General features: G+C 37.0%; 1 protein-coding gene across 5 annotated transcripts in view; it reads right to left on the bottom strand.

The window, feature by feature from the left end:
* MEMO1 (mediator of cell motility 1) overlaps positions 1 to 23,682 on the bottom strand; it is a 129,530-nt gene that overhangs the window by 75,906 nt on the left and 29,942 nt on the right. Inside the window, exon 1 of one of the 5 annotated variants that reach the window (XM_027113448.1) lies at positions 18,978 to 19,011. The exons of the other annotated variants lie outside the window; for them this stretch is intronic. Coding sequence (XP_026969249.1) covers positions 18,978 to 18,996 — 19 coding nt within the window. The 5' untranslated portion in view covers positions 18,997 to 19,011. Of the gene's footprint in view, positions 1 to 18,977; positions 19,012 to 23,682 lie in introns of those variants that run through there. 5 annotated transcript variants of the gene reach the window in all.

The raw sequence follows: 23,682 nt of genomic DNA, 5'->3' as shown, positions 1-23,682 counted from the left end.
TTAAAACAAAGTAACCAGGCTTCCCTGGTGGCTCAGTGGTTAAGAATCCTCTTGCCAATGCAGAGGACACGGGTTCTAGCCCTGGTCCGGGAAGATCCCACATGCCACGGAGCAACTAAGCCCGTGCACCACAACTACTAAGCCTGCACTCTAGAGCCCATGAGCCACAACTACTGAAGCTCACGTGCCTAGAGACCGTGCTCCGCAACAAGAGAAGCCACTGCAATGAGAAGCCTGCGCACCGCAACGAAGAGCAGCGCCCGCTCGCCGCAACTAGAGAAAGCCCACGTGCAGCAACGAAAAACCAACACAGCCAAAAATAAATAAAATGAAAATTTTTTAAATGTAAAAAAATCCCAAAATACCAAAGTAACAAGAGACAAAGCAGAAGTAAAAAATACAAAGCCAAAAAAGTAGGTTGTCACCACCTAGTATTTTCTTCTTAATCACTCTAAATCTGTTAAATCTGTTAAAACCAAGCTAAGAAATAAACTCTAACCTGTGATGGAAAGTCTACAAATAATAAGATTAATATGTTAAGGAGTTCCTAGGTGGCCTAGTGGTTAGGATTTGGCGCTCTCACTACGGAGGCCCAGGTTCAATCCCTGGTTGGGGAACCATCCCGCATGCCGCGCAGCGTGGCCAAAACACGAAGATAAAGATTAACATGCTAGACTTTTTATGACAGTGGCTCCTGGATCGCTGAATGTTACAGGCCAATAAAATTTCAGTAGAAATTTAAGGGACCAACATAGGGTTGCAATTTTTTTTTTTTTGCACATGTCAACTTTATTTGAAGTACTGACAGTAAACTTATTCAAAACAATGTAATGTTGCCTTGACGTATTTTGTATATGAGAAAGATGAATGTTAACATTTTCCATCACAGTACTGGTTGTACAATGATAATTATCATGATTATAAAATTTGTAGCAAGATGGATCCTGGTTTTCCATATCTAGTGCTATTCTAATTATATATTTTATATTAAAAAGAAGATTAAAGTAATGAGAAGTCCAAAATGTCAAAAACATGAGCTCTCATCTCAAAACAGATTTTGTCATTATAGATGGTCTAATTTCCATACCAATAATAATGTCATGTTACTTCACTATCAATATATTATGCAGGTAAAATGAGATGATACATTATCAATTTTTTTTTTTTTTTTTTGCAGTACGCGGGCCTCTCACTGTTGTGGCCTCTCCCGTTGCGGAGCACAGGCTCCGGACGCACAAGCTCAGCGGCCATGGCTCACGGGCCATGTGGGATCTTCCTGGACCGGGGCATGAACCCGTGCCCCCTGCGTTGGCAGGCGGACTCTCAACCACAGAGCCACCAGGGAAGCCCTATCAATTAAAATTTTTTAATTGAAATATAGTTGATTTACAATTTTGTGTTAGTTTCAGGTGTACAGCAAAGTGATTCAGATATATATATATATATATATTCTTTTTGAGATTCTTTTCCATTATTGGTTATAACAAGATAGTGAATATAATTCCCCGTGCTATACAGTAAGTCCTTGTTTTTTCTCTATTTTATATATAGTAGTGTCTATCTGTTAATCTCAAATTCCTAATTTATCCCTAGCTCCTGCCTTTTCCCTTTGGTAACCATAAGTTTGTTTTCTATGTCTGTGCGTCTATTTCTGTTTTCTAAATAAGTTCATTTGTATCATTTTTTTAGATTCCACATATAAGTGATACCATATGATATTTGTCTTTGTCTGACTTTATTTAGTATGATAATCTCTAGGTTCATCCATGTTGCTGCAAATGGCATCATTTAATTCTTTTTTGTGGCTGAGTAATATCCCAGTATATATTGTACATATACCATATCTTCTTTATCCATTCATCTGTCGATGGACACTTTGGTTGCTTCCATGTCTTGGATATTGTAAATAGTGCTGCTGTGAACACTGTGGTGCATGTGTCTTTTCAAATTAAGAGTTTTCATCTTTTCCAGATACATGGCCAGGAGTGGGACTGCTATTGTAACTCTATTTTTAGTTTTTTAAGAAGCCTCCATACTGTTTTCCATAGTGGCTGTGCAAATTTTTTATTTTCTCAAGAAAGGACATTTAAAACACATCAACCATTTATCTATGATCATCATGATTTCTTAAAATAAATACTGTAACACCAAAAAGTAATAAATGCACAATTTTAAGATAACCTCAGTCCTTTAAACTGAATAACCACATTTCATTGATTCCAAGAAGGTGCACCTGTGTTTTATGTATCACTAAGAAAGAAAGAAAATAAAAAACCTTCCAATTAAAATAAGACAGACGGTTTCTTATCACTTTGAATTTTTATATTTATTTGAAAAGTTCTTAAACTTATTTAGATATGAATTCTCATAACACAAGTTTATGTAAAAAAGAAAAGCAAAATGAATTCAAGATACTCTTAAAATTTTCTTCACATTCAAAATCTAATACCTAAATTGCTTTTTAACTCAGTCATCAGTGACCCTGTTTGTCCATAATATCATCCTCTGTACCAAAGGAATTAGTGATGTAATATTCCTTTTAAAAATGTTCCTCTACTGCCTTGGGACTCTAGTGCAAGAAACTGACATACATTGTCCAAGTCTTGATGCTATATCTTTTCTGATCTTACCAAAAGGTATCACCAGAAGGTGCAACCAACAGGTTTCAGAAGACAACCCAGGCATGTTCATCTCTTTCATAAATGGTCCTTAAATGGTATGTTACCAGAAACACCAATGGGTTGCAGTTGTCTAGTCATACCAACAGGATTAATTATTGAGTTCGAGTATATGTAGGCAGTGACAACTATTTCACAACTGACAATGATGTAAAGATGCCATTGATTGTAAAACACATCTCAATTTCAGAAACGTTAAAATGTGGGAAAACGTACATCTTAAAATCAATGAAATATAGTAGCACTATGAAAACCACACTCTCCACAATGTTCTCCCATTTTTTTTATTTCAATGCAAAACAGTGAAAAAATTCATCAAAAAACAGCATTTGGGAACCACTTCTCACTACAATGAAAAGTATTTCTCAGAAGGCTTACTGACTATAATGACCTCATTTAATTAAAAAATAACATTTCAGCAGTTCTCCCTAAATCCTTTCCCTCATTACTGATGTCTTACTGTGACCATATACTTATAATTTATTGCTATGCTATTTACAAAACTAAGTATCCTATTTTTAGATACATTGCAAGGGATGCTGTTTGTTTTTATGTATCGTATGACAGGACTTCTCATATAGAAAAGAATATGCCCTTAGGAGTACAACACAAGAATTGTCTCACTGAATCTGACCCAAAACCCATCCAGAGCAGTACTGTATCAAACCAAAAACACAAAAATAAAAAAAACCTTGCTATGAAGAACACTATTGTTCTCCTTGATACAAACCTCAAAGGGTTAGACCAAATCTAACCAAATATCTTGGATTCCTTATTACCCACTAAAATTATAAACATTTTAAGAATCTGTTTATATTTTTTGCTAAACTCTGTAGTTCAGAATAGAATCCATAGCGGCAAATAACTATCCAAATGAACAATCTTTAGTGCATACCAACTAACCCATATCTGGCCAAGTGGACATCACTTACCACTTTTCTGCCCACTCATATACAGTCTCTCAAAATTTTCATATAGTTAATACCAGTTCCACTGGCATTTCATATGTAAAAGGGCTTCAGATTTGAAGGATCACAGTGCATTTCTCCCTTGAGGTGATTTACAAAACCATAATCTGAAAATAGGTTCAGCACTGATCCCTTTAACAGTCTATTAATTTGGACTCCCTATTCTTACTCTTACTCTGTTTATAAACAAATTTCCTATCCCTATCAAGTGATGCCACTAAGTTCCTTGAGAGTGCCTGGTTATAGTACCTTACCTAAACTCCTTTTTAAGATCAGGATATTGATTTTTGTCTGCTATTTCTTCATTATAAAATATATATATATATATATATATATATGTTCAGTATGGAAATTGTGGGGAATACATATTAAGAAGGGGGAAAAACAAAAATCCCATAATTATTTTAAAAAACCCACCAAAATTAATATTTTCCAAATTTCCTTCTAGTCTTTAAAATGATATACAATTCTGTAACCTGATTTTATTTACATAACATTATACATAGGTATTTCCCTGTATTATGAACTCTTTATAGACATTTTATGGCTAAATAAGATTTCTTTGTGTAAATGGATCACTGTTTCCTTAAACATTAATATAAGATGTTTAGGTTCTTTCTTTCCAATTTTTTGTGCTATTATAAACAATTCTGTAATATGTATCTCTATTTCCATATTTTAAATTATCTCCTTTTGAGATTCTCAGAATGGAATTACTATGTAAATCAATGAGTCTTAAGATTTCAATACATATATTCAAAATGTTATCCAAAATTGCATCCATTCATAATCATGCAACATGAATGAACAATACCTGTTTCACCATACCCTCACCATTCTCCTCAAAACAGCATTTTAAAAGATTAATTTAACTCATCCCTTAACTGATAAAAATTTAATGCCTGACCTCAATTATATTTGACATTTCAGAATAAATTAATTTATTTCTTCAAAGTAATTTAAATGCCTAGAAAAAATACATTTTGACTCTTAAGATATGTATTTTCTACTTGGACCATGAAATAGCAACATAACTGTTGCTGCCAGTCACAAGTTATCCATTACTAATGTTTAGCAAACAACTACTATCTATTGGCCTTTACAGTAGGCAGGTCAAATTCAAAACCAAGCCTATTATGCTGCATTATGCTACTGTTTTAAATCGCTCACAATCCTTAAGACTTTTATATTCTCCTGCCATTAAATCTTTTTAAGTAATGGGGTATTTTTTTAACCTTTTAGTTACGATAATTCTTTCTCTTATAATAGTCAAAAAGTGGTCTACAGACGAGAATCATCCAATAATGTGTTTATTTTAAAAAGAGATCACTATGTCATCACAATCTCTGGGGATGGTTATCTGGAGTTTTTAACAAGCTTTTAACAAGCTCTCAGGTGGCTGTGATACACACTAAAATGTGGGGGCCCTGCCATAAGGGCATTCATGTACACATGCTATATGAATGAATACATGAATGAATGCAGCTAACAGACTCTTGGACAGTTTATATTAGTTATAAACTGTTTTCATTACATAAATAAATCACATAATCTTTAAGTTAGCAATATATAAATGCATGAAGTTTTACCTCTAAACTACTTTGAATCCATAAGTGATCCACTGTTTCTTAAAATTTACATAAGTTTATTTTTAATAGTGTTTCTAGCCTCTCACTTCAATCAATGCCTCTCCAGCTTTTCCACTCAAATAACAAATGAAAAAGGAAAATAAACTCAGATTCACAGAAACTGGGTGATATGCAAACAAGTTCTTTTAAATCTTCTGTTTTAGTCCAAAAATTCATGTGAGGGGCTTCCCTGGTGGCGTAGTGGTTAAGAATCCGCCTGCCAATGCAGGGGACGTGGGTTCGAGTGCTGGTCCAGGAAGATCCCACATGCCACGGATCAACTAAGCCCATGTGCCACAACTACTGAGCCTGCACTCTAGAGCCCGTGAGCCACAACTACTGAACCCATGTGCCACAACTACTGAGCCTGCACTCTAGAGCCCGTGCTCTGCAACGAGAAGCCACCGCAATGAGAGGCCCGCGCACCCCAACAGAGTAGCCCCTGCTCTCCGCAACTAGAGAAAGCCCGCGCACAGCAACGAAGACCCAATGCAGCCAAAAATAAAATAAATAAATTTTTTTAAAAATTCATGTGAATGTAATAAACTAAATGACAATATCCATAGTAATTTCAAAATTCCCATGCTCCTATCTGCAATTTAAATGGAGTCTTCAAGAAGATACACCACATTTATCCTCTAACACAGGGTCAAGTACTCTAGTTAGGAAACACGAACCTGGATCATAAAAAGCAACAAGCTAAATGAGCTGAAGTGGTACAAATGCTTAAAGTTGGGTCCACAATACTTCCTCAATGCATATCTAACCAGGAATCATTATTTTCTTCCAATTGCAACTTTTTTTTTTTTAAATGTTTCTTTAGGTTACAACCAGCCAGTTGATACTAGTGAATCCGGATAATTCGGTCCCAAATGCAAAAACATAATTTATGGAAAAATAAAACAAGTCTGCTTTAGCGGAAAGAATCAGGAATAGGATAACACTTCCCACACAAGGAAACAATTCTCAGGCAATTGCTAAAAAATAAAAGTTTCTTAAGGTAAAAGGAAAAATTAGAATTTTCACTTTTCATATATTTCTACCACAAAACAGATCTGTAGATATTATCACATTCTCACCCTATTCAGTGTAATACAGATTTTCTTCTCTAAGAGTTTTCACTTACAGAGTTTGATCAGAAAAAGTGTATCAGGCCCAGTGGACTAGACCAAATCTAACTTATAATAAGACTGCACATATGTAAACTGCTATAACAAAAGATCTGAAACAATCTAAGCACCTACCAAAAAAGAAATTAGTTAAACTAATCATGGTAGATCCATAAAATAGAATATTCAGCAACTGGAAAACAAAGAGGCAAATTTTATGAACCTCTATGAAAGATCTTTTAATTGAGGGTAAAAAGAAGCATGGTACAGAAGGATACAATATGCTGCCTTTTTTTTTTTTTTGCGGTACACGGGCCTCTCACTGTTGTGGTCTCTCCCGTTGCAGAGCCAGGCTCCGGACGCGCAGGCTCAGTGGCCATGGCTCACGGTCCCAGCCGCTCCGCGGCACGTGGGATCTTCCCGGACCGGGGCACGAACCCGCGTCCCCTGCATCGGCAGGCGGACTCTCAACCACGGTGCCACCAGGGAAGCCCTATGCTGCCATTTTTGTGTGTGCATATATACCATACATGATTATGTACTGGTTTTTATTCATGTGGAATTCCTCTAGGCAAATACAAAAGAAATGGATAACAATGACTGAATCCTGAGAAGAGGACCAAGAGTACAGGGAAACTTTACTTTTCACTGTATACCTTTTTCTATCTCTTGTATTTTGCACTATACACATATACTACCTACCCAAAAATTAAGTATAAAAAAAAGACAGTGCAGTCATATAACATTAAATAATGATGCTGCAGACACATGTTTACTGACATGGAAAAAAACTTATAAACACTAAACCCAGGGACTTCCCTGGTGGTCCAGTGGCTAAGACTTCATGCTCCCAATGCAGGGGGCCCAGGTTCGATCCCTGGTCAGGGAACTAGATGCCACGTGCCACAACTAAGAGTTCACATACTGCCACTACAAAGCCCGCACACCACAACGAAGATCCTGCACACAACAACGACAATCCCAAGTGCTGCAACTAAAGACCTGGCGTAGCCAAATAAATAAATAAACATTAAAAAAAAAAAAAAAACTAAACCCAACTAACAACAAATCATTGTTAGACCTAAGACAATACCTACTTAATAATCTAGGTTAAAATAAATAAAGCCAAACGGTTGAGAATTGCTATTTGACCAATAAAATATGTATCAGAGTACTGGAATACATATGGACCAATCTGACAAGACTTCCCTGTTACCAAGAAGGGATTTCCCCTTTTACTTCACTTCCCTAGGTTTGACATTCATCACCAAATTTCTGGTAGATAGAATCAGTGAATACAGAAACATTCTAGAAAAGAATGGTCCAGAAAAGATAACATTAAACACATTATTAATATTATTTTAGTTTATTTTTATTGAAGTATAGTTGATTATTAATATCTTTCTTTATAATTCTTCTCCATTGAAAATGCAATGCTTTCAACAGTTTTTTTTTTTTTAATTTGTCTATCAAGGACTAGAGTTATTCTCCACTCTGAGTTCCTCAGCAATCATGTACCAGATAATCTAGAAAAGTCAAATTACTTTTTGAAGTAATTAACTATAATCTAATGCAATTTTTGTTTTTGTACTCTTGTGGCATGTTTGAGGCCTGTTTCCTTCTTTCACTAAGCGTTGGTACTGCATATGCCAGCTCATCCATCTAAAGAATTATGTTTCTGATTTTGCAACCATAAGATGCAAACAAAAAGAATCTCAGCAAGTTTTTACTTGATAACTAGCCAAGAAAACATGCCTAATGTGGACTGAGAGATGGGCATACCAGGTATCAGATATGCAGAAAAGAAAAAGATAGTCGGTCATAACAGCCATCAAGATAAAAGGATTTCCAAGTTCTGAGATTGATGATTTAGGAGAAAATTAAGTTTGGAAACAAAAGGATATGGTTCAACATGGAAGTTGAGGTATGTGCATGTGCATCCACTCTGCCAAACCCTTTCCATATCCTTTGTACTGTTTTTTGTTGTTGTTTTTTTTTTTTTGCGGTACGTGGGCCTCTCACTGTTGTGGCCTCTCCTGTTGCGGAGCACGGGCTCTGGACGCGCAGGCTCAGCGGCCATGGCTCACGGGCCCAGCCACTCCGCGGCATGTGGGATCTTCCCAGACCAGGGCACGAACCCGTGTCCCCTGCATCGGCAGGCAGACTCTCAACCGCTGCGCCACCAGGGAAGCCCCTTTGTACTGTTTTCATCAAACTGTCTAACACTGAAACAAATGTGTTAATGTAAAAGCTGCCCAGATTGAAGAATACCTGGGTTTAAACCCAAGTGGCACCTCTCCCATTCCCAGATCATACCAGAAAAGTTTTGACAGGCTCAGCCATACTCAGGCACTAGCACCTTTAAGAGGCCTTAGACAATACCACTGGCACTTTCTTTTAAACCAGAGCCACCACAAAAATTCTATTAAAGAAATAAAAACTCCCTCCCAAACTCCTCTACACTTATGCCAATTCAAAAGAAATATAGATAACTACACAACCAATCTTAATTCTATAAGCCAACATTTCCCAAATTGTGTTAGCAAAATGAGAATATAGAATTTTGTGCCTAAATAAATGGAAAGGGGTGAGTGAAAGAATCAATGATGACTAAACTTGGGAGCTGGATAAGTGACAGTACCACTATCAGTGACAGAATTAAGACCAGGAAGTTTGTTCCAAGATGAAGACTTTGACTTAGACACACTGAAAGTTTTAGCAGACAATAAGGCAACCAGGTAAAGATATGCAATTGGTAAAGAATAAGAGTCTTAAGTACAGAAAAATAAAGGATCAAGGACAGAAACAAAGAATTCAGAGTCATTTAATTAAGGTGGTGAAAGACAAGAATGGGTAGGAACTGCCTAAATGTGTACAGATTGATGTTGACAACACAAATGTTAAAAATCTGCGGCTTAGGATACAGATATGAGTAAGAAGTTCAGCCAGTGAAGGAGGGGAAAGAGGTGCAGCACAAGAAATAGAGGGAAAATACAGTACAAGGAAAGTAAAGAGGTAAGATCTTCAGGAAGATTAGCAGAATCCAATGGTCTCTAATGAATGAGCATGATGAGAACAGAAAAAATGCCAATCAATGTAGTATTTGCTGATTATGAGAAATCAGTAACCTTGGAGCAATTAGTGTTCAGTGGCTGGGGGTAAAACTTGCATTTACAAGTAGTTACAGACAAGATGAGTTACAAGAAAATGGAGTCATCAAATGAAAACCAATCCAAGAAGAATTGAAAGCAACTATCATTGCCTTCTTTTTCATCACCTCTAGGCCTCCCAATCTGAGGTCTCCAACACTTCAAATACATCAATTTACTCACTTTATGAAATATAACCTTAGGCATTAGTAATCATATTTTTATACCTCTCAATAAAGAAAGCCATCTATTAATGCCATGGGAAAATCAACATTCGGGTATGCTTTTGGAATTTTATCCAAATAGGTAGCAAACAACCTGAATCTGAGAGTGTATTTATTGGAAGATAAACACCTTCTAAGATTTTCTCTACACATTCACATTTAAACATGTATTACAGGGACTTCCCTGGTGGTGCAGTGGTTAAGAATCTGCCTGCCGGGCTTCCCTGGTGGCGCAGAGGTTAAGAATCCGCCTGCCAATGCAGGGAACGCGGGTTCGAGACCTGGTCCAGGAAGATCCCACATGCCGCGGAGCAACTAAGCCTATGCACCACGACAACTGAGCCTGTGCTCTAGAGCCCGCAAGCCACAACTACTGAGCCCGTGCGCCACAACTACTGAAGCCCATGCGCCTAGAGCCCATGTTCCGCAACAAGAGAAGCCACAGCAATGAGAAGCCTGTGCACCACAACGAAGAGTAGCCCCCGCTTACCAAAAGTAGAGAAAGCCCGGGTGCAAAAATGAAGACCCAATGCAGCCAAATATTTTAAAATTAATAAATAAATAAATTTATTTTAAAAATAAATAAATAAAAATAAACAGGTATTATAGGTTAACAATGCTGTAGCTAGTTCTACAGAAACGTAAGCCAACATTTCGTGTTAAAAAGGAGAGTGATAATTAAAAATATTAGCATTTGGTATTGGTAGTATAGCTTTCAACTAAGGACATAAAAGCAACCTTTCAATATCTATTAATAATGGCCTTTCTAACAATCCTGTTTCCTGGAGCAGAATACAAGCATGAACATGATTACAGTTTACCCTGATGACACATAAAATATAAGTTAAAATATTTTTGATTAACAGTCAATAATTACAATAAATGGGGATATAACAACCAAAATTATTTTAAAGTACTTCAGAATAAAAGTAAATTTTCTCAATTTGAACTTCAGTAACTGTCATCCAGAAAGTTCAGAAAAGGAGCAGACCAAATTTTTTATTCCAATAAAGAAAAAATTTGTTAAGTAAATACCATGAACAAGGTAATACATGCAACAAAAGCATGCTATTTTCAGCTACTTTAGGTATATCTGATGTTCAGTTCAAACAGGAGGCAAGAAAAGAAATGCAAACAAGAGGGACAGGAAAAAAACAGAATTTATAGTGTACCTGCAATGTGACAGGCGTAGTACCAGGTTCCTTAAAATGTTACTCTTGATTAACTGTCATAGTAATCATATGACATAGTTATTATCTCTAGCTTACAAATACATTTAAAAAACAAAGTTTCCTTGGGAATTCCCTGGTGCTCCAGGGGTTAAGACTCCACACTTCCACCGCAGGGGGCACGGGTTCGATTCCTGGTTGGGGAACGAAAAACCTGCACACCACATGGCGCAGCCAAAAAAAAAAAAACAAACTTTCCTCAAGTTCATACAGCTAATAAACGGCAATGTCAAGATCTCTGAGCCATATCGGTCTGTCTCTGAACTGTGAGGTTGTGCTACTTCACAGCACAATGCCAACTCTGAGATGCAAGTGATCCAGGTGACAATCCTAGCTTTCCTACAGATCCAGGCCTCAATTTCCTTTCCTGTAAAATGAAGAGGGTAAACTCAATTATGTCTGTAATTCCAGGTTACTGTAACATACTAAGAGGTAGAATTGTTTAGGTTGATGCTTAAAGAAGATAATTATCAATCATTTTATATGCATTTTACTAGGTATGACTCCATGCCATCAGCTTTCACTCTACACTTTCCTCAAATGTTATATCAGAAACTAAGAAAGATCAAGGTAGGAATGACTGAGCAGACATCAAGAACCTCTTTCCCAAAAGTGAGAAAAGAACAAAATTAAGTAACATATAAGAGAATTTAATTACTCTTAAGAAAGTACACCTTTCTTGATAAAAATCCTGAAACAGAGACTTTTTTTTTTTTTTTTGGCTGCGCAGATTGTGGGATCTTAGTTCCCTGACAAGGGACTGAACCCAGGCCACCACAGTGAAAGCGCCGAGTCCTAACCACTGGAACACCAGGGAATTCCCAACAAAGCCTTTTAAAGTAAAGCTTTGCGAAGTATGAATCTCAATGTACTTTCATCATTAAAAGAATCATCAACTTTAACAAACTCATTGATTAGTTCTAGTAGTTTTCTGGTGGCATCTTTAGGATTTTCTCTGTATAGCATCATGTCATCTGTAAACAGTGACAGTTTAACTTCTTCTTTTCCAATTTGTATTCCTTTTATTTCTTTTTCTTCTCTGATTGCCATGGCTAGGACTTCCTATACACTAACAACGAAAGATCAGAAAGAGAAATTAAGGAAACAATCCCATTTACCATTGCAATAAAAAGAATAAAATACCTAGGAATAAACCTACCTAAGGAGGCAAAAGATCTGTACTCAGAAAACTATAAAACACTGATAAAAGAAATCAAGGATGACACAAACAGATGGAGAGATACACCATGTTTTTGGATTGGAAGAATCAATATTGTGAGAATGACTATACTTCCCAAAGCAATCTACAGATTCAATGCAATCCCTATCAAATTACCAATGGCATTTTTCACAGAATTAGAACAAAAAACTTTACAATTTGTATGGAAATACAAAAGACCCCAAATAGCCAAAGCAATCTTGAGAAAGAAAAATGGAGCCGGAGGAATCAGGCTCCCCAACTTCAGACTACACTACAAAGCTACAGTAATCGAGACAGTATGGTACTGGCACAAAAACAAATATAGATCAACGGTACAGAACAGAAAGCCCAGATATAAACCCACGTACCTATGATCACCTAATCTATGACAAAGGAGGCAAGAATATACAATGGAGAAAAGACAGCCTCTTCAATAAGTGGTGCTGGGAAAACTGGACAGCTACATGTAAAAGAATGAAATTAGAACACTAACACCATACACAAAAATAAACTCAAAATGGATTAAAGACCTAAATGTAAGACCAGACACTATAAAGTTCTTAGAGAAAAACATGGGAAAAACACTCTTTAACATAAATCACAGCAAGATCTTTTTTAACCCACCTCCTAGAGTAATGAAAAGAAAAATAAGCAAATGGGACCTAATTAAACTTAAAAGATTTTGCACTGGAAAGGAAACCATAAACAAGATGAAAAAACAACCCTCAGAATAGGAGAAAATATTTGCAAGCAAAGCAATGGACAAAGGATTAATTTCCAAAATATACAAATAGCTCATGCAGCTCAATATCAAAAAAACAAACAACCCAATCAAAAAATGGGCAGAAGACCTAAACAGACATTTCTCCAAAGAAGACATACAGATGGCCAACAAACACATGAAAAGATACTCAACATCACTAAATATTACAGAAATGCAAATCAAAACTACAACAAGATATCATCTCACACCAGTCAGAATGGCCATCATCAAAAAATCTACAAACAATAAATGCTGGAGAGGGTATTGAGAAAAGGGACACTCTTGTACTGCTGGTGGGAATGTAAATTGATACAGCCACCATAGACAACAGTATGGAGGGTCCCTAAAAAACTAAAGATAGAACTATCATATGACCCAGAAATCCCACTACTGAGCATATACCCTGAGAAAACAGTAATTCAAAAAGTCACATGTACCCCAATGTTCACTGCAGCACTATTTACAATAGCCAGGACACGGAAACAATCTAAATGTCCATCAACAGATAAATGGATAAAGAAGATATGGTACATATATATCACGGAATATTACTCAGCCATAAAAAGGAACAAAATTGGGTCATCTGTAGTGATGTGGATGGACCCAGAGTCTGTCATACAGGTTGAAGTAAGTCAGAAAGAGAAAAACAAATATATGTGTAATCTAGAAAAATGGTACAGATGAACCTATCTGCAGGGCAGGAATAGAGACACAGACGTAGAGAATGGATGTGTGGGCACAGCGGGGGAAGGGGAGGGTCGGATGAATGGGGAGATTAGGTTTGACATAAATATACTACCATGTGTAAAATAGGTAGCTAGTGGGAACCTGCTATATAGCACAGGGAGCTCAGCTCGGTGCTCTGTGATGACCTAGATGGGTGGGATGTGGTGGGGAGGGAGGTCCAAGAGGGAGGGGATCATACATACATAGAGCTGATTCACTTCATTGTACAGCAGAAACTAACACAACATTGCAAAGCAATTATACTCCAATAAAAGAAAAAAAGAACCATCAGATGGCACTTACTAACTGCCAACATTATTTAGAAGATTTTGCTACTTTGATTTTGTTTAAGAGAGTAAAGATCTGGGCTCCTTAGGAAAATGGTGGATTCCACATCTGGGGAAGGAAATGTAAAATTAAGCCTGGAACATGTTATACCAGTTGCAGTGGTTAATTTAATATGTCAACTTGACTGAATCATGGGGTGCCAGACGTTTGGTCAAACATTATTCTGGGTGCACCCAGAGGGTTTTTCTAGATGAGATTAACATTTGAATCTGTAAACAAGTAAAGCAGGACTTTACTGGTGGCGTAGTGGTTAAGAATCCGCCTGCCAATGCAGGGGACACAGGTTCGAGCCCTGGTCCAGGAAGATCCCACATGTCACGGAGCAACTAAGGCCCCATACCACAACTACTAAGCCTGTGCTCTGGAGCCCGCAAGCCTCAACTACTGAGCCCGCACGCCTAGAGGCCGTGCTCCGCAACGAGAGAAGCCACCACAATGAGAAGCACTGCAACGAAGAGTAGCCCCTGCTCGTCCCAACTAGAGAAAGCCCGCGGCAGCAACGAAGACCCAACACAGCCATAAATAAATAAATAAATTCATTAAAAAAAAAAAAAAAGAAACAAGTAAAGCAGATTGCCTTCCCCAAACAGTTGAAGGCCTGAATAGAAGATAAAGGCTGACCCTCCCACAAGTAAGAGGGAATTCTGCATAAAGCCTTCAAGCTGCACCCTGGTTTTTCCCCTCCCTTCAGACTCAAACTAAAACAATTGCTCCCCTTGGGTCTCAAGCTTACTGGATTCTTGACTGGAACTACATCATCATCCTTCCTGGGCCTCCAGCTTGCCAACTGCAGATCTTGGGACTTGTCAGCCTCCAAAACTGCATAAACAAATTCATTATAATAAGTCTCTTTATATACATTTATATATGTATATAAATATATATAGATACATTTACAGATACATATATCCTATGTCCTACTGGTTGCGTTTCTCTGGAGAATACAGACTAATACACCAGAAAGCAAGAAAGCCGTCAAAGACTATTAGGGCCATGTCAAAAGGACATAAGAGCCAGCTTAATGAGGCTCCCACTGGCTAAAGGTGAGACAATCTGAGTATCTTCTATTTTTTTATCTATTCTTTTTTTTTGGCTGTGTTGGGTCTTCCTTGCGGTGTGCAGGCTTTTCACTGTGGTGGTTTCTCTTGTTGTGGAACACAGGCTCTAGGTGCGCTGGCTTCAGCAGTTGCGGCACGTGGGATTCAGTAGCTGTGGCTCAAGGGCTCAGTTGCTCCGCAGCATGTGGAATCTTCCCGGACCAGGGATTGAACCTGTGTCCCCTGCATTGGCAGGCAAATTCTCAACCACTGGGCCATCAGGGAAGTCCCGAGAATCTTTTAATTCTATGAGTTTACAATGACACTTGAAGAAAGAAATTTGCTGGTTACCTTTGGATACTGCTAGGGATCCAACTCATTATTTTGATAACTGGTAAATAAAGAAAAAGAATCAAGCATTACTCATCTCACTTTTTCTATATTAATTTTTCCTTTGGGTAGCCAAAACAACTGAGGATAGAAAATATCCCTTTAAAGAAGTATTACAGATAATAAATGAAGGTAGAATGATAAAAATATCCCACTTTATAAGCCTTAACGAATTAATAGATCTAAACAATGATCATGAATGACTACCAACATCACCAAAACAGACAACCAGACATGCCTTATTTCCTGACCAAAAAAAAAAAAGTCTAAACCTGATGAAGTCTCTAGATCTGTGCTACTCAATACAGGAGTCACTAGCCACATGTGGCTATCGCGTACTTGCAAGGTGGCTAATCCTGATTGAGATGTGATATAAGTGTAAAATACAAACCAGATTTCTAAGATTTAATACCAAAACAATGTGAAATATCTCAATAATTAAATAGGCTATGTATTGAAATGATAACATTTTGGATATAATGGATTAAAAAAATATGTTAAAACCAATTTCACCTGTTTCTTTTTTTTACTTTTTTTTGAAGTGTATACCATAAAAATTTCAAATAACCGATATGTGGCTAAAATTTATGGCTTTCATTATATTTATATTGGACAGTGTTGCTCTAGATCTAATTACCAAAATTTATATAATACTGGGAGAGAAATATATGTTGAACACCACCACAGAGATGCAATTACCAAAATCCAGTCTATGGGAATCACTAAAAATCACAATATCCAGTTTCTTCAACAACACAGTAACAAAATTGCAAGGAGGGGGAAAGAAAGAATGAATAAGATAGAGGAGGAATATGTAGATTTAAAAAGACAATGTCAGGAACGTGACAAGGATGCCCCTCTCTCATCACTGCTTTTCAACACTGTACAAGAAATTTTACCTAATACATTAAGACAAGAAAAGGAAATAAAAGTATACAGATTGGGAAGAAAGAATAAAAATTGTTCTTCTAAGCAAATGACATGATCACCTATGGAGAAAATCCAAGAGTCAACCAAAAAATTCCTGAAATTAAAAAGCAGGGGACTTCCCTGGTGGCTCAGTGGTGAAGAATCCACCTGCCACCACAGGGAACATAGGTTCAAGCCCTGGGCCGGGAATATCCCACATGCCACAGGGCAACTAAGCCTGTGCGCCACAACTACTGAGCCTGCACTCTAGAGTCTGCGAGCTACAACTACTGAGAGCACACGCCACAACTACTGAAGCCCACGCACCTAGAACCCGTGCTCCACAACAAGAGAAGCCACTGTGATGAGAAGCCTGCGCACCACAACGAAGAGTAGACCCCGCTCACCAAAACTAGAGAAAGTCCGCGTGAAGCAACGAAGACCCAACACAGCCAATAAATTAATTTTAAAAAGTAATAAATAAATAAATAAAAATAAAAAACGATTATAGCAAGGCTGCAGGACAGGCTAAAATTAAAAAGTCAATTGCTTTTCTACATACCAGCAATGAACAAGTGGAATCTGAAATTAAAACACAATACTATTTACAGTACCACCCCACAAAAAGAAATACTTAGGTATATATCCAGCAAAATATGTATAAGATCTATATGAGAAAAACTACAAAACTGATAAGAAGACTCAATATTGTCAAGATGTCAGTTTTTCCCAACTTGACCTATAGATTCAATGCAATCCCAATCAAAATTCCAGCAAGTTATTTTGTGGATATCAACAAACTGATTCTGAAGATTATATGAAGAGGCAAAAGACACAGAAGAGCCAGTACAATACTGAAGGAAAAGAACAAAGTTGGAGGACTAAGAACTGACACAACCCAACTTCAAGAGTTAATATAAAGTTGCAATAATCAAGTGTGGTATTGGTGAAAGAACAGACAAATCAAGTAATGGAACAGAATGGAGAACCCAGGAAAGAATCCACATAAGTACAGTCACCTGATCTTCAACAAAAGAACAGAGGCAATACAGTGAAGAAAAGATAATCTTTTCAACAAATGGTGGTGGAACAAATGGACATCCAGGAGTTATATTGTAAAGCTCTGTGCCTTCTGCTCAATTCTGCTACAAAGATAAAACTGTTCAAAACAAAATCTATTTTTAAAATAACAATAATAAAATAATAATTTTTAATGAGACATATCAACCAATTGCAATGTGCATAGCCCTTACTTAAATCCCACCTTAAAAACAGTTTTAAAAGAAATTATGACAATCAGGAAAATGTGAGCATTAACTGGAAATGAGGGAATTAATGGTTTTTTAACAGTGATAATATTACTATGGTGATGTTTTAAATTTTTTAAAAATAGTTTCTCTCTTTTAGAGGTATATACTGAAATGTGTGCATATGAAATGTTATGCTGGGACGTGTGTTAAAGTAATGTGGGGGGAATACGATGTGGGGGCAACCATAAATGGTATAGACGAAACACACAGGTAACGGGCTAATAATTTTGTAGTTCCATGTTAGGTAAATGGTAATTCATTATACTGTTCTCTCCACTTCATTAAAGTCACAGATTTTTAGAGTTGGAAAGAACTTTAGAAATCAGAACACCATAAACATGAGGGAAAGAAATGGAGACAAAGCCAGAAATACCTGAGTGTGTGACTTGAACAAAAAACTTTCTGACTTTGTTTCCACTTTTTTTTTTTCTTTAATCAGCCACGCTGCACACATGTGAGATCTTAGTTCCCCAACCAGGGATGGAACCCGTGCCCCCTGCAGTGGAAGTGCGGAGTCCTAACCACTGTACCGGCAGGGATTTCTCTTGTTTCCTCTTCCATAAAAATGAGGATAAAACACTTGCCTTACATGGGGTGGTTTAAAATTAACTGGAATAACACATATAAAAACATATGTTTCCTTAAAACCAACTCTTTTAACCCTTTCCTAAAGTACTAAACAAACACTAGCTCAACTGGCCCAATCTTACTTAAAAAGTGAGAAAATAAAGAAAATCTCCAAACTCCACATGCAGTTAGCTCCTCTTTCCTAATACCATCCCTTCATTCCCAGTTTATACAGAGTATCTATGCTCTGTGTACCCTCTTGCTTAAATGCAGACTTATTTTAATACAAACTTGCTGGTCACCAGACAGTGGTAGTTACTGCTACTGGTTATTTGGTGATTATCTTTAGAGTTCAAAACAAACACCCTTCTTTTGAATAATGGATGATATTTACAACCTTCTTCTCTCATAACTGTTTGCCATTAAAACTAACACAATATTGTAAATCAACTACACTTCAACTTTTAAAAAATCCAACAACAGCAGCAGCAGCAACAACTAGGCCTAATATTCATATCCCAAAGAAAGTTAAACCACTTGTTGCTAGCTCTACATGCATTTCAAGAATCTCACTTATATTGTTTTAGCTAAAATTTATTAAAGATTTAAGTTAAAAATCTTTGGAAAGAATATTACATTTATGCAAAACAACCTAACTTAGTAAATGCTGCCACATGTAAATGCTATAAAACCAATATTCTGTCAGCAGTTATTTCTGGGTGTCAAATTATGGTTACTTACTTTGGTCATCTCTATACATTCTAACTTTTTCTTTTTTAAAGGTTTGGTTCTTTTTTTAAACTTTATTTTCTTTTAAGTAAGTAATTTATTTATTTTTTGGCTGCGTTGGGTCTTCGTTGCTGGGCATGGGCTTTCTCTAGTTGCAGCCAGTGGGGGCTACTCTTCGTTGCGATTTGCGGGCTTCTCACTGTGGTGGCTTCTCTTGTTGCAAAGCACTGGCTCTAGGTGCGTGGGCTTCAGTAGTTGTGGCACATGGGCTCTGTAACTGTGGCTCGTGGGCTCTAGAGCACAGGCTCAGTAGTTGGGGCACATGGGCTTAGTTGCTCCACAGCATGTGGGATCTTCCCAGACCAGGGATCAAACCCGTGTATGCTTCATTGGCAGGCAGATTCCTAACCACTACGCCACCAGGGAAGTACCTTTTTCTTCAGTAACTAAGTATTTTTATAATTGGAAAAAAGCTTTGTATAAATATAGGATAATGCAGGACTTCATTCTATAAAGGAAGAAGAAAAATAATGAATACTAAATTGTTTTACAGTTATCAGCATGATTTCATTAAATGAAACTGCTACGTAAAAAATATTAATATGGGTTTCCCTGGTGGCGCAGTGGTTAAGAATCCACCTGCCAATGTAGGGGACACAGGTTCGAGCCCTGGTCCGGGAAGATCCCACATGCCGCGGAGCAACTAAGCCATGAGCCACACTGAGTCTGCACTCTAGAGCTCAAGAGCCACAACTACTGAGCCCGCATGCCACAGCTACTGAAGTCCTCATGCCTAGAGCCCATGCTCCGCAACAAGAGAAGCCACCACAATGAGAAGCCCGCACACCGCAACAAAGAGTAGCCCCTGCTCACAGCAACTACAGAAAGCCCACGTGCAGCAATGAAGACCCAATGCAGTCAAAAACAAAAAGAAATAAATATTTTTTAAAATGTTAATATAACAGGTCCCAATCATTTGGCAATCAATAGTAATTATTTCTAATAAAAATATAATTTCTTAATAAAACTTAATGGGTTTTTAATCTGTTAATGTTTAGCAGAGGGTTTTAAATTTTTGATTTGCTGTTTATGTATGTTCTGAAAACAGTTATTATGAAATTACTGTTCTGATCTCTGTTCTCAAGTATTATCTTGGAGAGCCATCTGAGGCCTCAGAACAATGAGGGATTGACCAGGATGATAAGATAATAGGAATCAAACTCACAAGTGCCAGTCAACAGTCAAGACTCCTGCCTCTGTGTCTCAATCTCTGGTCCAAGAGCCACATTCAAGAGAACTGCTGATGTACTTAATAAAAATTCAGACACCCCGCACAACAAAGCCTAACTCAAAAAAGACTGAATCAGAGTATACAGGAAAGTAACAAGCCTAAATCTGGCAAATAAAAGCACTTCATTGAAGATTATTCTATTTCTTCCTATAATCCTTAAATATCTTCCCCCCCCAGCCAACCCATGAAACCATCTCACCTCATTTAAACAGTTCCAGGTATCTCATCTTGTGAAGTACCTGATTCTGCCTCACTTGGCAATAGGATGCATCTGCAGACCTGAGCTCTGCCTGGCTTCAGTTAACACCAAGGGTCCCAGGGCTGCCTACACCCAAGCAGGGCTGACTGCATACAGCTTCTACCCTGGGATCACCAACTCTGCTCAGGAACTCTCATGCTGATCTCCTGACCTGGAAGTCTCTGAATCTTGCACTGCCTGCTACCCTATCGGTATCAGCAGATTTCCATCTTCTGGTAGCAAACCTTCCAGTTATTTGTTTCTGCTCTGTTACGGACCAATCGTAGCATGATAAATCCTCCAAGTGCCTCAGATTAATTACAAAGGAGGCCTCCTCCTCTTTCACTTTTTATCTTCTTGATTACAAAACTACCCTCAACTTCATATTCTTACATTCCAAACTCCATGCTTCCCCCCAAATTACTGACATATAAACTGTTTTGTTTCATAATTTAATCTCTATTTGTGCTTTTTGTTTTCATCCTAATTTTATTGTCACTGTCCATAATAGATAGAATTTTAGATAGTAAATACATTTTCTCCCTAAACAGGACATTTCCATTCCAAGTTTTTAACCCTTTCTCATAATCTAGAATATACTAGAGTCCTGGTTCAGTTTAGTACAGTATATTCATAATAACAAAATTTTAAATTTTAAACTAAAAAAATGGAAAAATATGGGTTCATAAAGTACTAAAAAATGTAAAATACTGAACAATTTGATTTGCTCTTACATACACGACATACTTTTATTAATATTTACTAATAATGTTTACTTTACATAAATGTTACAAACAATTCAATACCATCTATCTTTTATATATGGAAAAGCTAGTTATTACATCCAGTTAGCCATTTAAAACTGTACTAATTACACAGGAAACTTTCTGGCAGGATTCCTAATACCCAATATTTCAACAGAAAGTTTTGTACATGTTAGACTTATGGTTAAGGGAATACAGCAGGATACAAAGCCATATATATATATATATATATATATATATATATATATGAAATATATATAAAATTTATATATATATAAAAACTTAAATGATCCCATTTTTATATACAGGCATAGAAAAAAGCTAAGAAAGGTTCTTTTAGGATGACAGGTTATTTACTTCTGCTTCATATTTATATTTTCTTAATTTTCTTTAACATACCTGAATTCCCTTTGTAATAAAAATAATACAAGTTTGTTTTTCTTTTTCATAATTTTCAACAGAAGGAACAATTCTCTTCCTGGGCCCTCACAACATTTTTACATTCAGTATATTAGTCCTATTACTGTACTTGAAAATGTAGTTTGTTTTAAAGAGTTAACATTACTTTAGCTGATCCCAGCCTCTTTCATATTTTAGACCACTGCTCAAGCAGTTTTATAGTTAAGTTTGTTTTTACTGATTCATCCATTTAACCAAACATTTATTAAATACCCACTCAATGCCAGACACTGTTATATAGCCTGGTTTCCTAATGAGTCTTAGGGAATCTGTCTGTTAACACCCTTCTTGACCAAACAGTATAATCCTCAGTCACACTCAGAATGTGCTATCATGCTCATCAGGATCAAGTAAAAAAAACACTGTAGACGCACAACCAAACGCTTCTTAATTACACGCACCCCAATGTTCACTGCAGCACTATTCACAATAACCAAAACATGGAAACAACCTAAATGTCCATCAACAGATGAATGGATAAAGAAGATGTGGTACATATATACAATGGAATACTACTCAGCCATAAAAAAGAATGAAATAATGCCATTTGCAGCAACATGAATGGACCTGAAGATTAGCATACTAAGTGAAGTAAATCAGACAAAGAAAGACAAATAGCACATATATCACTTATATGTGGAATCTAAAATATGACACAAACTTATCTATGAAACAGAAACAGACTCACAGACACAGAGAACAGACGGGGTGGGAAAAGGATGGATTGGGAGTTTGCATTAGCAGATGCAAACTATTATATATAGAACAGATAAACAACAAGGTCCTACTGTGTAGCACAGGGAACTATATTCAATATCCTGTGATAAACCACAATGGAAAAGAATATGAAAAAGAATATATATATGCATAACTGAATCACTCTGCTGTACATCAGAAATTAACACAACATTGTAAATCAACTATACTTCAATTTAAAAAATTACTGCTAAGTATTCATTTTGATTCTATCATGAATGAAATTGTTTTCTTAATTTCCTTTTTGGATTGTTCATTGTTAATAAATAGAAATACAACTGTTTGTTGTTTCTTTTTTTTAATTTTTATTTTATATTGCAGTATAGTTCATTAACAATGTTGTGTTAGTTGCAGGTTGCTTTTTGCTTCTTGCTCTTGTATCCTTTATTAGCCCTGATGGTTTTAATGTGGATTCTTTATCATGAATTTATCAAAATTAAAAACTTTTGGGGGGGACTTCCCTGGTGGTCCAGTGGCTAAGACTCCACGCTCCCAATGCAGGGGGACTGGGTTCGATCCCTGGTCAGGGAACTAGATCCCACATACCACAACTAGAAGTTCGCGTACTGCAACTAAGACCCAACACAACCAAATAAATAAATAAATAAATTTTTAAAAACTTATGTACATGAAAAGATATTGTCAAGAATGTGAAAATACAACCTACAGAATGGGAGAAAATATTTGCAAGTCGTGTATCTGACAAAGAATTAATAGCTAAAATACATAAAGAATTCAACAATAAAAAGACAAACAACCCAATTTTGAAAACATGCAAGACCTGAAAAAACATTTCTCCAAAGACGATATACAAATGGCCAATAAGCACATAAAAAGATGCTCAACATCATTTGTGATCTGGAAACATAAGTCAAACCACAGTGAGATACCACTTCACACTCATTAAAATGGCTATTTAAAAAAATTAAAAGGGGACTTCCCTGGTGGCACAGTGGTTAACAATCTGCCTGCCAATGCAGGGGACACGGGTTGGAGTCCTAGTCCGGGAAGATCTCACATGCCGCAGAGCAACTAAGCTCGTGTGCCACAACTACTGAGCCTGCGCTCTAGAGCCCGCGAGCCACAACTACTGAAGCCCGCGCACCTAGAGCCTGTGCTCCGCAACAAGAGAAGCCACTGCAATGAGAAGCCCGCAGGCCACAATGAAGAGTAGCTCCCCATCGCTGCAACTAGAGAAAGCCCGCGCGC

This window comes from Aethalodelphis obliquidens, unplaced genomic scaffold, assembly GCF_003676395.1.
Source record: "Aethalodelphis obliquidens isolate GAN/ISIS:26980383/991018 unplaced genomic scaffold, ASM367639v1 scaffold12, whole genome shotgun sequence".
Lineage (NCBI taxonomy): Eukaryota > Metazoa > Chordata > Mammalia > Artiodactyla > Delphinidae > Aethalodelphis > Aethalodelphis obliquidens.
The sequence above is the reverse complement of the archived record's forward strand: the minus strand, read 5'-3'. Positions and strand labels throughout refer to the sequence as shown.